The sequence below is a fragment of the Daphnia pulicaria genome, chromosome 12 (genome assembly GCF_021234035.1).
Source record: "Daphnia pulicaria isolate SC F1-1A chromosome 12, SC_F0-13Bv2, whole genome shotgun sequence".
Taxonomy (NCBI): Eukaryota; Metazoa; Arthropoda; class Branchiopoda; order Diplostraca; family Daphniidae; genus Daphnia; species Daphnia pulicaria.
The window spans coordinates 2,175,376-2,194,576 of record NC_060924.1 but is presented as its reverse complement, the minus strand read 5'-3'; the positions used below and the strand labels follow the sequence as shown (position 1 = coordinate 2,194,576).

Here is a 19,201-nt window from a genome sequence, read left to right as displayed (position 1 = left end):
TTTCAGTCTAAAAGTCATTCTCTGCGGGTTTATTCGCGTAAGTTTTTACTTTTTTCTTGTCTGTGTATAGAGGTTGTAACTTGATGAAACTAGCATTACATATTTAAATAATCCCGGGGTTGGATTTGGGGGGAGGTCGATTATTGATTCTATCGATATCTTATTTAAAACATGGCTAATTAGAATATTAGTGTCGTCTGCTTCTCGTTTTGTTCACCAGTTTCGAAAAAGTGACGACTCCCCATCATCCTTGGTGTTTGCTGTTTGGCGGGTAAATAAAATATAATACAAATAGAATGATTATGGAGCTTCAATAGAAGAGTTAAGAGTTAAGTTAAGAGTTAAACCTGCTTCAAAATTTGTGAAATGTTTCTGACTAGTATTTATAGAGGCATGCATGCATCCGAGTGTCCCTGTCGATGCATGGCAATTTGTTTGCACTGTGTTAACTTTTCCTTTGTGTAGGTATTGAGCCCTGGGCCATCATAACCACAAGATATGCAAAGTTTTGCATGTGCTGGTAATGGCCTGGCAACAGCAACAATCTCTGTCTCGCTTGGGTAATGATTTTCGTTACTTTCATTAACAGTCTGCTGTGACTAGCTGCTTTACAGTTTAATGGTGCATGACTTACATCAATGCAGCATATTACATGGAAACCTTAAATTCCCCTGTTAATTAACAATGACGGTTTATCCACTGTCTTATTTTTAAGTATTCTTTAGCCTACTTGTTTTTGCTTTCAACATTTTTTTCGTAACCAATTTTTTATTTAGATATTCAGCATCCTGCTAGAATTGGAGAAACTAAAGATGTCGGCCGACTATCTCTTCTTTCCTCTCGTTGAATCCCCTCTGTCCTCGTGTACACCTGTGTGTGTGTGTGTGTGTGGGTGTATTCACGAGACGCCCTTTTTCCTGGCCCGCCTGAGTGGATTCAATTCTTCAGCGAAAGGATCACTCGTAGATGCCTCCTGGTCGGATTTCCCAGGCTTAAAGGTAAAACAAATTTATACCTATTCTTCCTTTTTGACTGTTTGGTGGCATTGATTGTAGCCTACCTCACAACTGTGTCTTTGGGTAAACAATCCAATTAAAAATTATTTTGACTTTAAACACTTCAAGCAAAGTGCAACTCAGTGGTTTTTTTAAATTTAAGAATGACGCGCTGGTAAAATGGGAGAAAAATGGGGAATCAATTCTAGAAGCGTGAAGCACTTCCACTCGTCCAGTAAACTATGGAAACATAACTTATCCAATATCCATCTCCCGATAACAACTCTAGATCCTGAAAGATCCTCTTAAAATACCTTAATCCTCACGTAAGACGACTTTCTCGACTACAAAGTTTCTATCAATTAATTTAAGGACAAAACTACGGTACCAATTTTCCGAATCTTAAGTCATCTTAATCTTTATTTTATTTCCCGGAGTTGTATCCGCCCGCGCTTTTTGCAAAAGTTCCTGAAAAGTTCATTGCGAAAAAATGGTTAACTGCGTTTGTTGATCGTGTTTTTTTTTTATTTTTGTACGAAATAGAAATCTTATACCAAGTTTGACGCAACGAAAACGGCCTTAATGTCTAAGCTGTAAGGATATTCACGCTCACTCGAAAAGAATTGTTCAGTATAGGATCGATTGGTATGCTGGCAGAAAGGCCATTCTTGTCTTAAGACTAAAACTTTTTTTCATTTCTTAGCAACATACGTATATACAAGATTTATTCTTAAATAAAACAAAGTTAAACCAAAAAATAAATGTCATCAAAATAAAACAATCTAACGTTTCAGATTCAGTGGCTCTTTCTGTGTTCGGGGTATTGGGCCTCCCCTTCGTATTTGACGTCGGCCACGTATCCGTTGATATCGTCGGCCGTGTAGGTGACGATTTGGGTGCGGCCGTCGGGCAAGGCAACGCGGTAGGATCCTGTAATCACTTGCGCATCCGAACTCTCGTGGTGATCGAAATTGCTGGAACTTTCGCTGTCGGTGACGGCATAGCCGAAAATGTAAGGCATCGGCGACTACACAGCGGAAATATTGGCATATTAAGTTAGACATTACGTAAACTTTGATGTGTAGTTAGAAACCTCTAGGTCGTAACTCGGAGCGGAGTAATCGACCGGAACGAAATGCGCAATATCCAAGTGAGCAGAATCAGCTCCAGCCGCGAGGGCAAGCATAGCGAAGAGCAACCACTGCGAAAAAATGGAATAACAAATTAATTCCAACCGAACATTTTTTTTTTAAATTCCGTACAGGATCGCACATCTATAGACAACACAATGTTATCCATATTGCACACAAAGTGAAAGACTTATTGTGGGATTCTGTCCTAGTTATTTGTGCAATAAAATCTACAATGCAGAATCAAACGGAACATTCTACCGACAGAACGAATTGAACGCGCTACTGCACAAAAAATGGGAATATTCATACCTGATACATTGTTGTTTGTACAAAGGAAGCTGCTGGAGAAACTCTGACAGCGAGTTTGATATCTATTTGGCTTTATATGTGCGGAGAATTCTGTGTAGTCGCCCAGGGAAGAGATGACCGACTAACTGTAATATCCTCACGCAGGTGATTGATGTGGATGGAAACAGGTACATCAGCAGCAAAAACAAACCTTTTTTTTTCTTGTTGGAAAGTTGTTGGCAGAAAGTTTGTTTTTTTTCCCTCCGACCTTATTTTCTCCTTACGACAGAAACCGCCAAATATTTTGATTAGCCAACTCGTTTTCGTAAATTTGAGTTCAAATCAATTATTCGCAATGATAAGTTCTTAATAGTGATTTCACCAATCATTATTTAATCTTCTTCCGACTTTCCCTGTAGTCATCATATGTTGATTTCTCTTTTTTTCATCTTCTATTTATTCTGGCCACTTTCTATTAAAACTGTTTTGTTTTTCAGGTTCTGACTGGAGGCTAATGAGCATCACCGTCGCTCAAAATTTCTACCAGACTCTCAACGTTTTTTTTGCCTGTGATGCCGTCCTCTTTGACGATGAGATCAGGACGACAATTGCGTTACTCACGTGGGATCTTCCTCGTCTTGGAACCCGTAAGCAGCTCGCAATGCTCAGCCATAGATGCTAACGTAATAATCTCAGGACGATGTCAACAGCTGAAAAAAACGTTCACCGCATTTCCTGGACACTCTTTGTTAGACGGTAGCTGGTAGGAAATGAAAAATCGACTGGGCTTCCGCCGCCTATCGACCTGCTCGCCCGTGAATCTTTCCCGTACTGGATACCGGAGCGCCGTCTTGCCACAATTTTGGTAAAAAATCCCTTTTTTCCAATTTTTCCCCCTGAAACAGTTTTCCTTGCATGGACTTGTGTAGCCAAAATATTGAATCGTATTCATTTTAAATATTCACACGCATTTGAGATAGAATTAAAAGGATCCTTTAATGCACGCGATGCCTTGCTTAAAATTTAAATGGAAGCAGAAAAACGCTCATCAGTACAACAATAAGTGATAGTTACTGTAGAGGATAGAACTGAAACTCAAACTTGTAAATCGACAAAAGAAATGAAATTCAGGAGCAAAGGAGAAGACGTTGGCGTCACTGCATTCTTTATCACATATGAGTATTGACATTTCTTTGATTTTTAGTCTGCACATTCTTCATATTTGGATGGCTCTAATTACAAATCTGACGTTTCTACTGTTTAAAATTGAGTCGACTCTTTTGTTTGGAAGAGACATGCACATTGCACAAGTTCCTATGGCAACACTTGGTTGTGTGGCTAATACATACACACCGTCCACCACCACACCGTCATACACACATCCTCCGGCAAAAAAATGTTATCATTAAATCGGTATTCAAGGTAATACTGAACCATTTCGCTCATTAATTTCTGCTCTTGGATATCAATTTAAACATTCATTCTAATATTAATACTACTTGCGTAACTCTTCATTTAAAAAAAAGGTACAGGAAACCTGCAGAAAAATTATATCAGTTAAAAAACTAAATCAAGCAACGACTCGTTTGTGATTTCCAAAAAATATGTAAATGTGTAAGTTGAATTTTTTATCCATATTTTTCTTGGTTTTATCGCCAGGTTCCAAATTTGGGTACAAGAGCAACCGCTGAGAAGTCACTCGACAACAGTCCCATGAAAACGTAAAAGAAAAAACTTCCCGCGGGACTATTCTATCAACTAACTTCTGGCCGCTTGTGGCCTCGCCAAAATAGAACTTGAAGCCCATCAATGTAAGTTGGCCAGCCTCTAATCAATATTGAAAAGTCAAAATTCTTTTGAAAAACATTCCCTGATATAATCTATCAGCAACCAGTCTAATTATCTGTTCGATTCCAGTTCAAAAGGAAGATTGAATTATATAAATGTACTAGATGCATAACGAGCCAAATTTGAACTCACCACGCCCACCGAAGAATATCACGGTCACTCACCCCACAACTGTGTAGAAACACTAGACGTTTTATTTCAAAGTTAAGAAAATTAAAAATGTGAAATATGATGAAATCTTGCAACAGATGCGCAGATCGCTCCTTACGTTTCATTCCTAGTTGGACACTGGTTGAATCAAACAGTCGGCACCGTTTTGGATCCTGTCCAGCAGGAAGGAAGTCAATTCCATCATCAATTGAGCGAGCGGTCGTTGTCGGACGAATGCCATCGCTCAGATTTAATGGTATATAAAAAGGACATTATACTATTGCAATAACCAAATAATTAATTCTAATTATTATTTAATAAAGGGAACACTGACGCAGAATGCCAGTCCATTTCTGTTTCCATGCGCAATTGAATAGTCGCTCATATATATGCGCTGCCATTATGTACGAAATCTGGAATCGCACTGGTAAAGATGGTCACAACAGGTTGCAGCTGGCCCAGGCTGGAAACCATTCACCGGCCGTCCAATATACGAATACGATTCAATACGTAAAAAACTGTACACCCATCGTATTGGATTAAGTAAGTCGAAATAAGCTGACGGTCTTTCTTAGAAATTTCTCGGGTGTGTTTCAATTAGGACCTATAACTCTGGCGAATCGAAAACTGTAATGCACACACAGTCGTCTGACGCATTATTATATAGGCTATAGACTGTGGATAATCTTGCGCAGGTTGGGGGGCATTTTGTGCGCAGTTTCGCAGAGGATTTGGCGCCGGGAGATATTGAAGAATGTTTCTAATATTGCGTTGGAGTGCATTCGTCGTTCATCTTTCGGTCTAATTTGGAACCAACTGTTGATAACCGAGCAATGTTTTGGCGCACTCGCTAACCCTTTTATTCCTACAGTTTGGCCCACCTGCAAGTGATATGTCCATCATCGCCAATTATTCACTGCTTGAGGTGACTTATATATGTCAAAGGGGTTTGATTAACTCAACTAGTTTAGTATTCTACCTTCTTTTAATCGCCTTCCCACCCTTACTCACCAAAAGTTCTCCATTGTTATCTTTTTCCCCCTTATTTGATCGATTACCCACTGCCTAATTTTCCTTACTAGCTTGTTGTTTCTGTCAATATTTTTCACAACCCATTTTGTATTTTACATTTAGACAAACAGCATCCCGTTTCATTGGAAATCTATCGACCGCGTTACGGATCTCTTCTTCCCCTTTCTAAAATCTCTTTTTTCCTCGTGTACACCCACGTGCTGTGTGTGGGTGTATTCATGAGGACGCAAGGAGAATGTAAGGGAGCCTGGTGGATTCAACTTTTCAGCGGAGCACTTGTGGATGCCTGGCCGAATATCTCAGGCTTTAAAGGTAGGAAAAATCTCTGAAGTATCTCTATTCTTCCATTTTGACTATTTTTTATTTGGTGACGTTGATTGAAAATCTTTACATGGTAAGGAATACGATTATTCCTCAGCTCTGTTTTCTCTTGGCGTTTCTTGTTGACTTAGTCAGGGTTCATTAAAAATCTCATTTGTAGAACGACTGCAGATCAGGTCCGCTTTTGTACCTCACAACTCGTCTGTGGGTAAACAATCGAATTTAGAAATATTTTAACTTTAAACACTTCAAACAAAGTGCAACGAGAACATTTCATGACTAAGAGGGACCTGCCGTCACACCGGATTTTGAAATGCAAATGATGAAATGCAAAATAAAATGCAAAATGCTTTAAATCTTCAGTTTAGTGAAAGGATAGATTATTCCCCGTTATATCCAATCCCTACAGAATACCTACGATGGTATTATACAATATTACACGTTTACAGCGACCATTCCAATCAAAAGTAATGTTTCTTTAACGCGGGATTTCATACTATAACTATACCGTCTTTACGATATGAAATTTATATCGTCATGGTTATTAAGCTGCTCACTTACAAATCCCCGACTGATTTTACTTTATCGTTCAATAAGATATCCTAAACTCTTCGTGAAATTATCTTATACCGTCTTAAACCTCTGTTTTTCCAACTTACCAAACATTGACAAGCCAAGTTTTTCATTACATCTCCACTCAAAAGCCATCAGCATTACTTCTTAACTAAAATTGTGATGTTACTTGAGTTCTTCGTTAAACTGTATGATATCACTCAAATTAGATGATAGTGGACACATTCAATTACGGAATATTTATGAAATGGAGTGGGCTACGCATCTCGGCTTATTGCGTTTACTAGGAAATTGCGCGATCCGTGTTCTTGGTACAATTTCATTAGATTTGGCGTCTGAGGTGACGTGTGTGATATAGGATTTTATTTGAACCAGCAAAGATTATAGTTACGTTTTGCTGAGCTGCAAAAGAGTAGTTTTGCTAGTTAAACTTGTAATCAATGCTCTAATAACCATATATATGTGATTTTAAATGATTTGATCATTAGGTATGTATGATTTGTTCGGATGCTGCGGCCATACTGCGGCGCATGCGAGGACACTCCATCCGCATACCGTATAGTCCCATTCTGAAATATGTTGAAGGCGTGAATGTAGAAAATTTAGTCGCTGCTCAGACTTGGTTAACAGCAGAATGGATGACGCGACATCCGCGCAAAATGTGACACTGTCGCACTGGGAAATCCTGATGGATTTCCCCATTTTGTCGCAGGGGTTCACTTTCTCTCAAAGAATATTCCAGTCGTCGCTCATCATTATCGGATTGTTGTTGAACGGCGTCGTTCTTCTGGTCGTCAGCCTGTCCCGGCAACTTCGATACCCTCGCCACAGCTTCTGGGCTGCCATTTCTTTCTTCGAATGCATCTTTCTGATTCAGTGTGCACTCGAGATGATCGTCGTCATCAATCAGGATCGCTTGGCCTGCCAACCTTTCGTCGTACTGGCTTCCGTCGACTATTCCGTCCTGTTGATCTACCACTCGATGGCCACCCTGGATCGCTACTTGGCCATCGCCCGCTACGAGTGGTACAAGGAAAGCGTCACCAATTGCGGAGTTCTTGTGTTGATCGCGTTAGCTTCTTTCCTGACATTCGTAATTACTACCATTCCGTTTTGGACGGGATACTTGTCCGTTTACACTTGCACCCTCCATTTGGCTCATTTGCATTGGGTCTTGGCTTGGGATTTGTTCCTGGGCATCGTTTGCGTCATCCTTCACTTGAAAATCTTCGTCAAATCAAAGAGCCTCATTCAACACTATATGCCAAACTATCGCCAGGAATCCGTCACAGTCAAATTTGTCAATCACTCGTCTAACCGACAGTCCAGCGCCAATTATGGTACAACTAGTCGCTACTAAATTTATTCTTTAAAAAACAAAAATTGGTTTGGCATCACATCAGTTGCTCTCTTGTCAAATTTAGATATTCTTTTTGTTAAAGGTTTCACGTCATTGTCACTCTTTAACAAACTTTCGGTATATACTAACGTCAATGGCGTTTAATGATAAATAAAATAAGAAGCTTATAATATACTCTGGTAAAGTTTTTGGCTGTATATAGCTGTTCATAATCATGCTTTCATCTACTCTTGACTGCTTACGTCAAAACGCATATCTAATGGAAAAGTTTAAAAGTTGTAATTTTTTCTTACAGGTAAAGCTCGTCGCCTTTAGCATTATTAGCCTATGGTTATATAAAAGAAGACCTAATCTTATTTTTTCATTTATTCATAGGACGAGGAGAAGAAACGTCAGCACCAGCAGGAGCTGAGAGAGTCGTCATCACATTTCCTGAGAATCCTCCCGTTACTTTTAATGAAAACGCGATTCGGCCATGTTTCGGAGATGCTCAAATGACTTCGTACATCGACCAGCTCGACGCCGAGTGTTTTCCTTGGATGCCAATGCGCTCGAAAGTCAATCGACTTGAAGTCCGAGCCGCTCTCAACATGTCCGTCAACATTTTGCCGTTTTGGCTGTGCACTTTTCCCGTGTCATGTAACGTCATGACCCTCTACTGGTGTGTCCGGCTCGAATCCGACTGCGCGTACACGGCTATCAATATCCACGGTCATTTGTGGAACTTGTTCATGCTCCACAGCATCTATAATCCGATCATGTACATGTCAACCAGCTCCGAATTCCGTCGAGCGGTCATTCACATTCTAAGGAAACTAATGAAGGTATTGCATATTGGGATTCAAACAAACGCGAATTAAACCTGTAGGCTTACTTTTAGTAGTCCATTTTTTTTTTTTAATTTCCCCTGAGTCATTGCTCATGGCTATATTGATTTGTGCATTTTACAAATTCCCATCTGTAAAAAAAAAAAAGATCAGCAACAGACAATGTTCAGTCTTTTCGTTTACCGGTTTCATCATTCTCCTGTGTATATTATATTCGTTTGCGTTCCAGGAATACAAATAATTCCGTTTCTTTCGCTGTATTTCGTTTCCCCTAAACTTATTTCATTTTGACTTATTTCCTACCTATTTTTTTTTATTGTAAAAAAAATACATCCATCCCACTCCACACGAACTAACACGACCCTAAAATATTATCAGAAAATATATTAATAAAATATATAGTCACATCAGAAAACTTTTCCAGCTATGCAAAGTTTCTGCCAATTAATAACATAGCACAGCTTACACAGTTAGTTTAACTTCCTCTCATATGTATAAGTCGTAAAGCACCAAAGTTTTCAAAAGAATCAAAGTTGTAGTAAAATCTTACCTAATAACAAGGACTTTTTGGGATCTCAAAACGTCCAACATGACATTCGTTGAGTTGCCCATGGAAACAGAATATCTCCAAATAATAAGATGTAGGCTATACTTATTTCGTGGATTCTTATATGTAGCCCTTAACGTTACAAACATTGTGCAAGAAAGGATCGATCTGAGCTAGACGCTGGATAGGAAAAAAACCAAAGAGCAAAAGCTGTTTACGGCAAGTATACATAGCTATGTGCCTATGGCTATTTCAATAACTTTTGACTACTTTTGACAAAGCAAATGTAACAGTTTATTTTTCAGAGTATTAGCCTAGCTATTTTAGCCGTCTGCGCTATGTGTATACAAAAGCAACGGCTTTTAAGACTCTCTGCAGGTTCCTCAAGCGATGAAGATATGTAATTATGTATACAAGATTCAGAAAGAGCTCGCACTATATTATATTGCCTAATAACAAAAGCTTGTTGACAGAAAGGCCTATCCTATTATTTATTAAGGGGAGGGACGATTTTAATTAATTTCTATCGATATCTTAAGATTAAGAATGACATTTTTAGAAGATTAGTGTCGTCTGCTGCTTTCGTTTTGCTTCGTTAAGTTTCGAAAGAGAGACGAATTATAAGATAAAGAAAAAGGAAACGGAATGACCACTTTTTTGAAAACTTACAAGTGGCTGCACGAAAAATAGGGTAACAAAAAAAAATTACAAAAATGTGGTCGTCGACTCGTGTGAACTCTGCTGTCGAGGCTCTCTCCATGCTCTCCACTCCTTGCTGTTTGGCGGGTAAATAAATCTAATAAGAATACAAATAGAATAATTGTATGGGAGATTAATTATAAGAGTTATTAAACCTGTTCTAATTTGGTCAAATGTTAGTTCCTAACTAGCATTTATCATGTAAGCCCCCTGTTGATGTATGTCAGAATGTTTGCACCGTAACCTTCTCCTTTGTGCAGATTTGAGGCCTGAGCTAGCCATCATAACTATGAGATACAAAAGTTTTTCTGGTGCTGATATTGACGTTTCTTCAGCAAAAAAATCACAGTATCATAAAGCTAGGAAAACTATGTGTGTTACTTTTATTCCTGCAACCTGCTAGAGATTTTAATGATCCATTTAACTTGCACAAAGGCAGTGTATTACATGGAAACCTTAAATTCTTCTGTTTATTAACAATATGTTTATCCACTGTTATTTTCAACTTCCTTGTTGTTTCTGTACAAAATTTTCGTAATAACACATTTTTTATTTAGATACACAGCATCCCTCTTGATTGGAGAACCTATCGATGTCGATCGAGTTATTATGCCTCTCTTCTTCCCCTTTAAAAATCCCCTGTGCCCTCGTGTAAACCCGTGCCAAGTGTGGGCGTAGGTCCTATTCGCAAGGATCCCATTTCTCCTATCTCGCCTGGCTGTATTCCCAGGTAGGAAAATTATGTCGCTGTTCTTCCATAAATTTGACTATTTGGGGGCGTTGATTTTAAATCGTTACGGAGTACGATTATTCCTGAGCTATGCTCACCGTTGATTAGAAATGTTTTCCCTTGGCCGTTTTTGTTGAGTCAGTTATTAGGGTTCATTAAATAACTCATTTGTAGAACGTGTATAGCTTAAGAAAGCATTCACTCTGCGACTCTGGATTTCCTGAACACCCGTTTGTTATCATACGGTAGAGGAAATTAAACCCGACTGCTGGGCTACCGCTGTATATCGACCTGTTCGACCCTGAATGTTTTCCCTTGCGGATATGCCGGGGCGCTCGAAAATCGATCGACTTCAAGTCCGAGCCGCCTTTGAGCTTTGACACGTCTGTTTACGTCCTGTCATAATTTCGGTTTCTACACCTTTACTAGCATCTATTTCTGTTTATGTACTGTCACTTATGTCCTACTGGTGCATCCCGACTTGAAGGCGACTGTATAAAGCATATTCCTCATATTTGGATAGCACTCATTTTAAAATCAGACGTATATCTACTCTTTAAAGGTTGGTCGACTCTTTTGTCAATCATAAGTCTGATGTTTCCATGGTAATACTATAGGTCACAAGTAAAAAAAAATATGATGATTAGATGGGTATTCAAAGTAATATTGAACTCGCTCCCTAATTACTGCTCTTGGAAATCAACATATTCACTCGCAAATTTCAATCTTGAATGTAAATGTTTGCATAACTCTTGACTCAATTTGTACAGGACTCAAGAATTGAGAAGAAATTGACTCAAGAATGTACAGGAAACTGCAGAAAATTAACATCAGTTGAACTCAAGCAACGACTCGTTTGTGATTTCCAAAAAATATGTAAATGTGTAAGTTGAATTTTTTATCCATATTTTTCTTGGTTTTATCGCCAGATTCCAAATTTGGGTACAAGAGCAAGCGCTGAGAAGTCACTCGACAACAGTCCCATGAAGACGTAAAAGAAAAAAACTGCCCGCGGGACTATTCTATCAACTAACTTGTGGCCTCGCCAAAATTGAACTTGAAGCCCATCAATGTAAGTTGGCCAGCATACAACCAATATTAAAAAGTAAAAATTCTTTTAAAAAACAATCCCTGATATAATTTATCAGCAGCCAATCTAATTATCTGCTCGATTCCAGTTAAAAGGCGGATCGAATTAAATAAATGCACTTGATATACACAACGAGCCAAATTTGAACTCACCACGCCCACAGAAGAATATCAAGGCCACTCACCCCACAACTGTGTAGAAACGCTAGACGTTTTATTTCAAAGTTAAGAAGAAGAATAAAAATATTTCGTCTATGGGTCGTGCGTGTAACGCGGAAACTCGTCTGTGTCGATTCAAGGTTTCAAACGGATCCGTCACGTGATCAGCTGGTGGCGGGGGATCGGTGGTTGTGAAATTCACGCACACAAGCAGCTGAAATCTACCGGCTTTCGCCCGTACTTATTGACACTAAAAACCTACCACATCAAAACGTCTTTAGAAAAATGTCTCAAGAAGAATTATTCATAGAAGAACAGCCATGCACGATGCCCAAAACGGAAATTCGAATCATCATTACGTAACTAAACGTACTCAAAAAAAGGGTTCACGCTCTTGCGGACGAAAAGTATCAAAGTTCAGTTCGTTGCTACCAGAAATGTGAGAATGGCAACAACACTGAAGACATCGATGCGTGTCAATGGCGTGCAGTAACTTGGCTGCGGGCAGTCGATTCAAGGCAACCCGTCGTCAAGGTTGTCCCGCCGGAGCAGGAGAAAGTATTACGTAGGCCTTTTTACACGGGATTATCAAGACCAGTCCCATTCGTGATCTGTTTGTTGGCAAACAAACATATCCGTTTCTCTCCGTCTAATAGCGAAATGGCCGATGAAGAATCGTTTACCTGGTCGGAAACTGTTTACGAACTCGGTGTGGATTTAATAAGTGCGTTACAGTCCACGTAAGTATATCCGCAAAGATGGAGGCTATTCAATGTCAATTATCTTTTATTCACTTTTATTCATAAACAGGTTTCCGAACGGCGAAACATTCTTCATCGACGTTTCATTAGTCTTCGACCCCAAATATGTTTTCACCATTTATTTTCCGATTTTGTTCGCCCTCCAGTGGGTTGTTGGCATCCAAGTTTTGGGGACTATTATCGTCGTCGAATGGCTCAATCAAATTCTCAAATGGTAAATTTGTTACATAACTTTTTAAAAAATAATCTAAATGACTAATTGAACTACGCAGGTTGATGCATGGCGAGCGTCCTTATTGGTGGGTCCACGAGATGGAAGAGACCCACAAAGCGGATTTGCATCCGCACAAAATTGCGGAGATTCACCAATACAGTTCCACTTGCGAAACTGGTCCGGGAATGCCTTCGGGACATTCGATGGCCATGTCGGCAGCCTGGTATGTCATTATTCACGCAATCGTCGAGCACGTTGTTGACCCTTCCAACATGAGGTAACCTTGGCAACCCATTCTATAATCATGTTACGTTTTGAGTGACGAAAGTATTATGGTGATTTTGAATTTTGAATGTAGCGCCAAATTGAAAATGGAGAGCAAACAATTGCTTTGGGGTATTTATGTCATCATCCAAGCACTCGTGATCTTTTCGAGATTATACATCGCGGCTCATTTTCCTCATCAGTGTTTTCTCGGTTTATTTTTGGGTAAGTCAATTTAATCAAATATTGATTAAAGTCGGATTTGAAACTCATGGCGATTGTGTGTGGTGTCAGGAATTTGCATGGCCAAATTAGCATTCGGATCGACCGAATGGATCAATTTCGGTCGCGTTCGATGGATTCTAGTGTCGTCCGTCATCATGGCCAGCGCACTCGGCACTTATTCCTTCCTGTTGCTGACTGGAGGCGATCCTTCGTGGTCAATCAGCGAAGCTTTGAAATGGTGTGACAAAGTTGAAAACATCCACATCGACACTATGCCGTTTTACAGTTTGATGAGATACAGCGGGGCCGCTTTCGGCCTTGGTCTCGGTTTGACTTCCCGGTAAATTAAAAATTTGGCCTTGGTGTTTCTTAATAATCCAATTAATCATTTTTATTCATCCGGTTTCAACAGATTTTTCGTCGCCACGGATAGAACAAACTTTAGTAGATTTCAGATCTTTGCCAACGTCGTGTTAGGACTCGCTTTGGGTTACGCAACCGATCTGGCTCACGTCGCCATCCCCAAAACAAATGAAACTTTTTTTTACACTTTTGAATTCTTTTTGAACATAGCATTTCCTTACACCGTTATTGCCTTGGCACCTTACGTGGTCATGGTTTGCGGTGGCCGCAAAGAAAAATCCGCGTGAACGTCTTCAAAAAACATTTTGCCCAATTTATTTTCAATTTTTTCGTCAGTTGATTAGCATGAGGTGAATAAGGTTTCCGTGTGGCATATTAAAGCTAATTTTTATTTTCACTCAATCATCGAGTCGACGAATGGCATAAAAACAAATTGTTATGACTTGTTTTTCTTTGTTATTGTTGGTTTTAGTGTTTGATAGGTAACATTTATAGTGTGCAATTTTTTTTAAATAAATAGACAAATTCGTTTTAGTTTCTGTGTTCTGTCCAACTTTTATCGCCGATTTTCGGGGTGATCTAGAAATTAGAAAATTTGAGATCACATAAAACATTTAAAGAATTTTGATAACATATTTTTTTATGGCTCAATTATTTCTAAATATTTTTTTCAGTATCTTAATCGCAAAAATTCTGCGCTGATTTGAAAAAAAAACAAATCCGCATTAATACGGAAGTAGCATGTCAGCTGTTTCCTGTATGTTGTGGTGTCGTCTATCTTTTCGTCTGCTCCCTGTTGAAAGTATTCGTCTGTCACTGTCTCTGTCTCTACCTAAAACCTGCTAAAACTAATTAAAATTCAATTTTTTTTTACCCAGATATTACAATGGCATAGAACATTAAAATGTTTACTTTATAGTGAACAAGATTATGAGTTCATCTTAATTGGTATCAAGCCATAACGATTTATATTTTTGGTAACCAGCATGGGGCGCGGGCGTTGTGTTGTCCAAGGCTGTAGCAGAAAATCAACAACTGATAAAGACAATCCAGTAAAGATTTACAGTATCCCCAGAGTTAGAAAATATGATGAAGACATCACATCTAGAAGGCGAGTGCTATGGTTGAAACACCTGAACATATCTGATGAAGAAATGCCAAATGGTGGAGTGTGTGACGCTCATTTTATTTCAGGTATGATAATGTTAGTGTAATGTTTTCTCTTTGTTTACCTTGTTCTTTCATCTTCTAGGAAAACCATCATATTATATAGAGGAGTCTAACCCCGACTGGGCCCCAACACAAAACATTGGCTCTAAAAATTTGGTCTCCAAATCTGCACTTGATCGTTACAATAGAAGAAAGAAATTCCAATCTATGAAAGGCATGTTCTCATGAAAATTTGCAGATGCTTTGATCACAGTGAGCATTTATTTGTTGGTTTTAGCCAAGAAAATGGATTTTTTGATAAAGGGAAACAGCATCACTCAAGTTGATTTGCAACCATCATCTGTCTCAGGTTCCAGCAAAATTGCTTCTTTGGTTCAAAATAGTCTCTCTTCAAAAGAAGTTGCAAGAAAGGAGAGTAACCACCAAATGCCTGTAAGTATATGATTACATAGTCTAAACATGTTTCGTTCCTTTTTGAATGAGTCGCTACTAACGCTACCAACACGAAAATGTGTCTTGTAGTATGCATTTTATTAATTTTAGACACTAGATCTTATAATTATTTAAAATTTGTTCTTCAATAGTCAACAATGTTGCCTTTGCTTATATTTTCTTTTTTAAAAAATAACGATGATAAGGGAAAAGTCACTAAATCGCGTTACATAGCTGTATGCTCGTGTTATGATCTTTTTAGCAAGTCCAAGTTATGTTTTTCCTACAAGGAGCATAGTTCACATTGGCATGAAAATTAACCAAATTATGTTCTGAACAGGGTATATTTAAACCAGCGGAAAAGATTGAAATTGTGAATGAGAATCAGCTTGATGTCTTTTGGATGCATAAACAACCTGTTAAAAACTCATCGCAAGTTCGCTATGGTAATTATTCTTTAATTGGCTGGAGTCTAGATATTCCTTCTAATTGTGTCAATTGATTTATTTTGAATCTAGGAAAGGTGATCAAACTTGGAGAAACTGAAAATTCCAATGTGGCTCGATTGCTAAACTTTAATGACCCTACACCAACACTGCCTGTGAAAAGGGTTGCATGTCAAAATGGTGGAATGGGCACAAGGATTTCACAGCAGAATGGAGAAAGTAACCGTCGACCGATGGTTATATTGCCAGTCGAAAATCTAGCTTCACCCCTTCAACAGGTCACGTGTCCTGTTCACGAAGAATACTCCCTTTTCGTCTCAAATAGTACGACAAATGACCATGACTATTGCGCAAAACCCACAGTACAAGAAAAGCGGCATCACATCTACATGGATCACGACTATTGCCAAACACTTCATTCAAATGGTAGTAACAATAAAAGCATTAAAATTGAGATAAGAATTAATCAATTGTATGTTTCTAGTTGCTGAAAATCTTTCGGAATCATCTATCGTGCTATTTCAGGCCGAATCTCCTATGCAAAACACATTGGAACTATCAGATACTGAAAGCTGCGATTCTGTCTACGAAGTAGCCATCCACCGAAAGGAATTACCCTCGTCCGCTTGTAAGACTGACAGCATGTGTGACTTTATTCTTCCCGATGAAGCTCAATGTCCAACTTGCGCCCAAGTAGCAATCTTGAGATCAGAATTAGAACAGAAATCACTCGTTTTGGAGGTTCGTAGCAGCGACGTGAATTCTTTAAAGCGAGAACTTGAATTAGCCAAAGAAAAAATAAGTAGCCTCAGAGCACAATTGGAAGAGAATACCCGTAATTTATGGTCTTGTGTATCGGTGAATGGTCAATCTTCGTGAAATGTTTGTGACACGTTATTTCCCGCTTGTTTATGTAAATATCATCAACCCCTGTTTCGTTGATCTCACGTTATCCCATCCAGTTTTCTCAATGTTACATAATGTTTTGCGTTTCAAGTATTTATGTTTGTTCTAGCATGGTTTCCCTTGCTTTATTTGCCGCTTAAAACAAGGCATTTCACGGAAACGAGTGAATGACAATGAATAAATGAAATTTGTGGGATTACAACACAGAATCACAGATCTGTCTAAATGGAAATAATAAAGAATGCAGGTTGTGGGTATAAATAAACTTATCAAGGTAAAATTGTACACAATAATTTTGTAAAGCCCCTTTTCAGAAATAAGGCCAAACAAGCCATCCAATAATGCTTGCAGATCCCAGCCAAGAAAGAAAAATGGGAAAGGGAAAAAACATATTTTGTAAAGAGGAGCCACCTATTTCTTGACATGCTGTTAAAAGTTTTTGACCAATCTGGCTTCCTTTATCAGCTTTACATGAAAGTGCTAAGGCCAGAAATGTGATTCCTTGAAGATAAAAAAAATAAATTACAAATCCTCAATTTATACATTATAAATGAGTGATATTTACCATAGCATAGGTATCCAATGTTTAATATTATGAAGTAGAACAAAACTGGGGAAAAAATGCTGACAATAAAGCCAACACCAACAGCAGTGCCTAGAATTTTCAAAACTCTCCAAGTCAAACAACTTTGCTCTTCACACTCATCATTGTTGCTCTTGGTTTCATCAGTAGTCACTTCTGTGTTGGTTAGAAAAGAGTCATTCTGCAGCAATAGCCAATGTAAGGTTCTTTATTATCAGTGCGTTTATTAGAAAGGGTAAAACCTAATTTACTGTTGTTTTGTTGTTGGTGAATTCAGCAGAATAGACTTGTAGTTCTAGATGAGTAGTTGTTTTTTCAGTAGTAACCTGTGGTGAGTCCTGGCCCATGCTGTCTTGAAGGTCTTGTATAGTCCCATTTGTTTCTTGCATTCCGGCCATCAATTTTACCCTTTGCCATGTCTTATTCATACTCGAATGAAAGTCTTTCCATGCACTTGAAACCAAGTCTGAAATCGTGTGAGACTTAATAATTTGTTGCTCGTTCGAGAAAGAAGAAGGGACAGCTTGGCTAATACTAGCTCCACCAACGCAAGAAACCACAGATATAAGGAAAATAAGACTCAAGAATTCAAACATATTGAAAACTATCACAAAACTAACATCCCGCAAATATCTAAGCCACTATACACTTGTTAAATTCGTATTTATCGAAATAATTTGACAAAATAGTGACTGAAAAGTGAAAAGTTAATTGAACTTCTGCACTGTTGAAAATGTTTTGAAAAGTTGTGAGGTTAGCGCCACCTATTTTAGGGTTAGCGCCACCTATGTGGCTTGTCATTTGTAGAAGCAGATGGCGCGGACTGTCGCGTGTTTATGTTTTGATTTTGACATTTGAGACGCACTTTGAAGTGCTTTTTTGCACTGTTCGCATTAGTTTTATTTTGCTGTGTAGCCGTTAAATATGAATTCAAATTTACTGTGTAACTAATTAAGTAACCAAATTGGTGCGTGTGATCGTGATGTGGTGTTTTCTGCGATGACAATGTGAATGTGATTACTTTTGTTAAACCAAAGAAGTCGTCTTTGGCTTGCCTTACACAGCTACACTACCGACTTTCACCGATTTTCTCATGTCACAGGTAGTGTACACAAATTAGCTAGTGGGTGTAGCATTTAAATATGAGTGTACATTATTTACAAAATCCTAAATATGTTGTAGAGTAAGAAAGTGATTTACACTTTTAAGGGGTGTTTAAGACATTCACACAGTATTTAAAAGTTACCCAGTTCTTAAATAAGCTTTCAAAGACTTAGTTTTATAGATTAAACCATAGCAATTGGAATGTGAAATACATCCCATATTGTCTAGTGGTTAGGATACCCGGCTCTCACCCGGGAGGCCCGGGTTCAATTCCCGGTATGGGAATCCATTTTATTTCCAATTCATCCATTTCTTTAAACCTTGCCCCCCCCCCCCCCCCGGCTTCGTTTCAGTATTTATAGAAATAGAACACTCTCAAACTATTTGATCTAGTCTAGCGCAGGGAACATCACATCCCATATTGTCTAGTGGTTAGGATACCCGGCTCTCACCCGGGAGGCCCGGGTTCAATTCCCGGTATGGGAAACCTTTTATTTCTGAATCGTCCATATCTTTTTTCTATTTCTTCGCAAAACCTGTATTATACTTCTGTTTTGGAATATACTTCTGAAGTAGTTTAGTCTTAGACACTATTTGGTACATCCCATATTGTCTAGTGGTTAGGATACCCGGCTCTCACCCGGGAGGCCCGGGTTCAATTCCCGGTATGGGAAACCATTTTATTTCCAATCCCATCCTTTTCTTCAACACTTACCCCTCCCCCCCCCCCTCCACTCTCCCCCTCCCCAGCTTCATTTCAGTATTCATAGAAATAGAACAACTCTCAAAGTATTTCGTCTAGTCTATCACAGAAATTGACATATCCCATATTGTCTAGTGGTTAGGATACCCGGCTCTCACCCGGGAGGCCCGGGTTCAATTCCCGGTATGGGAATCTATTTTATTTTCAATCAAAAACCTCAAAAATTGATTGTGAACAGCAGTATATTTCCCCGTTCCCTTTTTTTCCTCGTATTTTGCA

At 38.8% G+C, this 19,201-nt stretch overlaps 6 protein-coding genes and 4 non-coding genes across 10 annotated transcripts in view; 8 read left to right on the top strand and 2 right to left on the bottom strand.

Moving 5' to 3' along the window:
* LOC124316136 (sporulation-specific protein 15-like) overlaps positions 1-19,201 on the top strand; it is a 610,960-nt gene that overhangs the window by 527,139 nt on the left and 64,620 nt on the right. The gene's annotated exons all lie outside the window — the stretch shown is intronic.
* Positions 1,642-3,031, bottom strand: LOC124316595 (cuticle protein 18.6-like). The gene is made up of 3 exons (XM_046782615.1): positions 2,438-3,031; positions 2,089-2,196; positions 1,642-2,022 (listed from the first exon to the last, which is right to left on the bottom strand). The coding sequence occupies exons 1-3, from the start codon at positions 2,444-2,446 to the stop codon at positions 1,792-1,794; spliced, it is 348 nt and encodes a 115-aa protein (XP_046638571.1). The 5' UTR covers positions 2,447-3,031; the 3' UTR covers positions 1,642-1,791.
* On the top strand, positions 6,429-8,787 carry LOC124316351. The gene is made up of 2 exons (XM_046782247.1): positions 6,429-7,680; positions 8,076-8,787. The coding sequence occupies exons 1-2, from the start codon at positions 6,975-6,977 to the stop codon at positions 8,558-8,560; spliced, it is 1,191 nt and encodes a 396-aa protein (XP_046638203.1). The 5' UTR covers positions 6,429-6,974; the 3' UTR covers positions 8,561-8,787.
* On the top strand, positions 11,954-14,112 carry LOC124316377 (glucose-6-phosphatase 2-like). Its single transcript, XM_046782288.1, has 6 exons — positions 11,954-12,491; positions 12,562-12,726; positions 12,785-13,003; positions 13,085-13,215; positions 13,285-13,555; positions 13,628-14,112. The coding sequence occupies exons 1-6, from the start codon at positions 12,412-12,414 to the stop codon at positions 13,863-13,865; spliced, it is 1,104 nt and encodes a 367-aa protein (XP_046638244.1). The 5' UTR covers positions 11,954-12,411; the 3' UTR covers positions 13,866-14,112.
* Positions 14,360-16,734, top strand: LOC124316313. Its single transcript, XM_046782180.1, has 6 exons — positions 14,360-14,772; positions 14,831-14,962; positions 15,026-15,180; positions 15,521-15,626; positions 15,699-16,052; positions 16,111-16,734. Exons 1-6 carry the CDS (start codon positions 14,565-14,567, stop codon positions 16,503-16,505), a joined length of 1,350 nt encoding a protein of 449 aa, XP_046638136.1. The 5' UTR covers positions 14,360-14,564; the 3' UTR covers positions 16,506-16,734.
* LOC124316509 lies at positions 16,642-17,870 on the bottom strand. Its single transcript, XM_046782500.1, has 3 exons — positions 17,367-17,870; positions 17,098-17,296; positions 16,642-17,033 (listed from the first exon to the last, which is right to left on the bottom strand). Exons 1-3 carry the CDS (start codon positions 17,709-17,711, stop codon positions 16,843-16,845), a joined length of 735 nt encoding a protein of 244 aa, XP_046638456.1. The 5' UTR covers positions 17,712-17,870; the 3' UTR covers positions 16,642-16,842.
* Positions 18,433-18,504, top strand: Trnae-cuc. The gene has a single exon. It is a non-coding gene; the product is annotated as a tRNA-Glu (tRNA).
* Positions 18,634-18,705, top strand: Trnae-cuc. Its single transcript has one exon. It is a non-coding gene; the product is annotated as a tRNA-Glu (tRNA).
* On the top strand, positions 18,822-18,893 carry Trnae-cuc. The gene has a single exon. It is a non-coding gene; the product is annotated as a tRNA-Glu (tRNA).
* Trnae-cuc lies at positions 19,043-19,114 on the top strand. The gene has a single exon. It is a non-coding gene; the product is annotated as a tRNA-Glu (tRNA).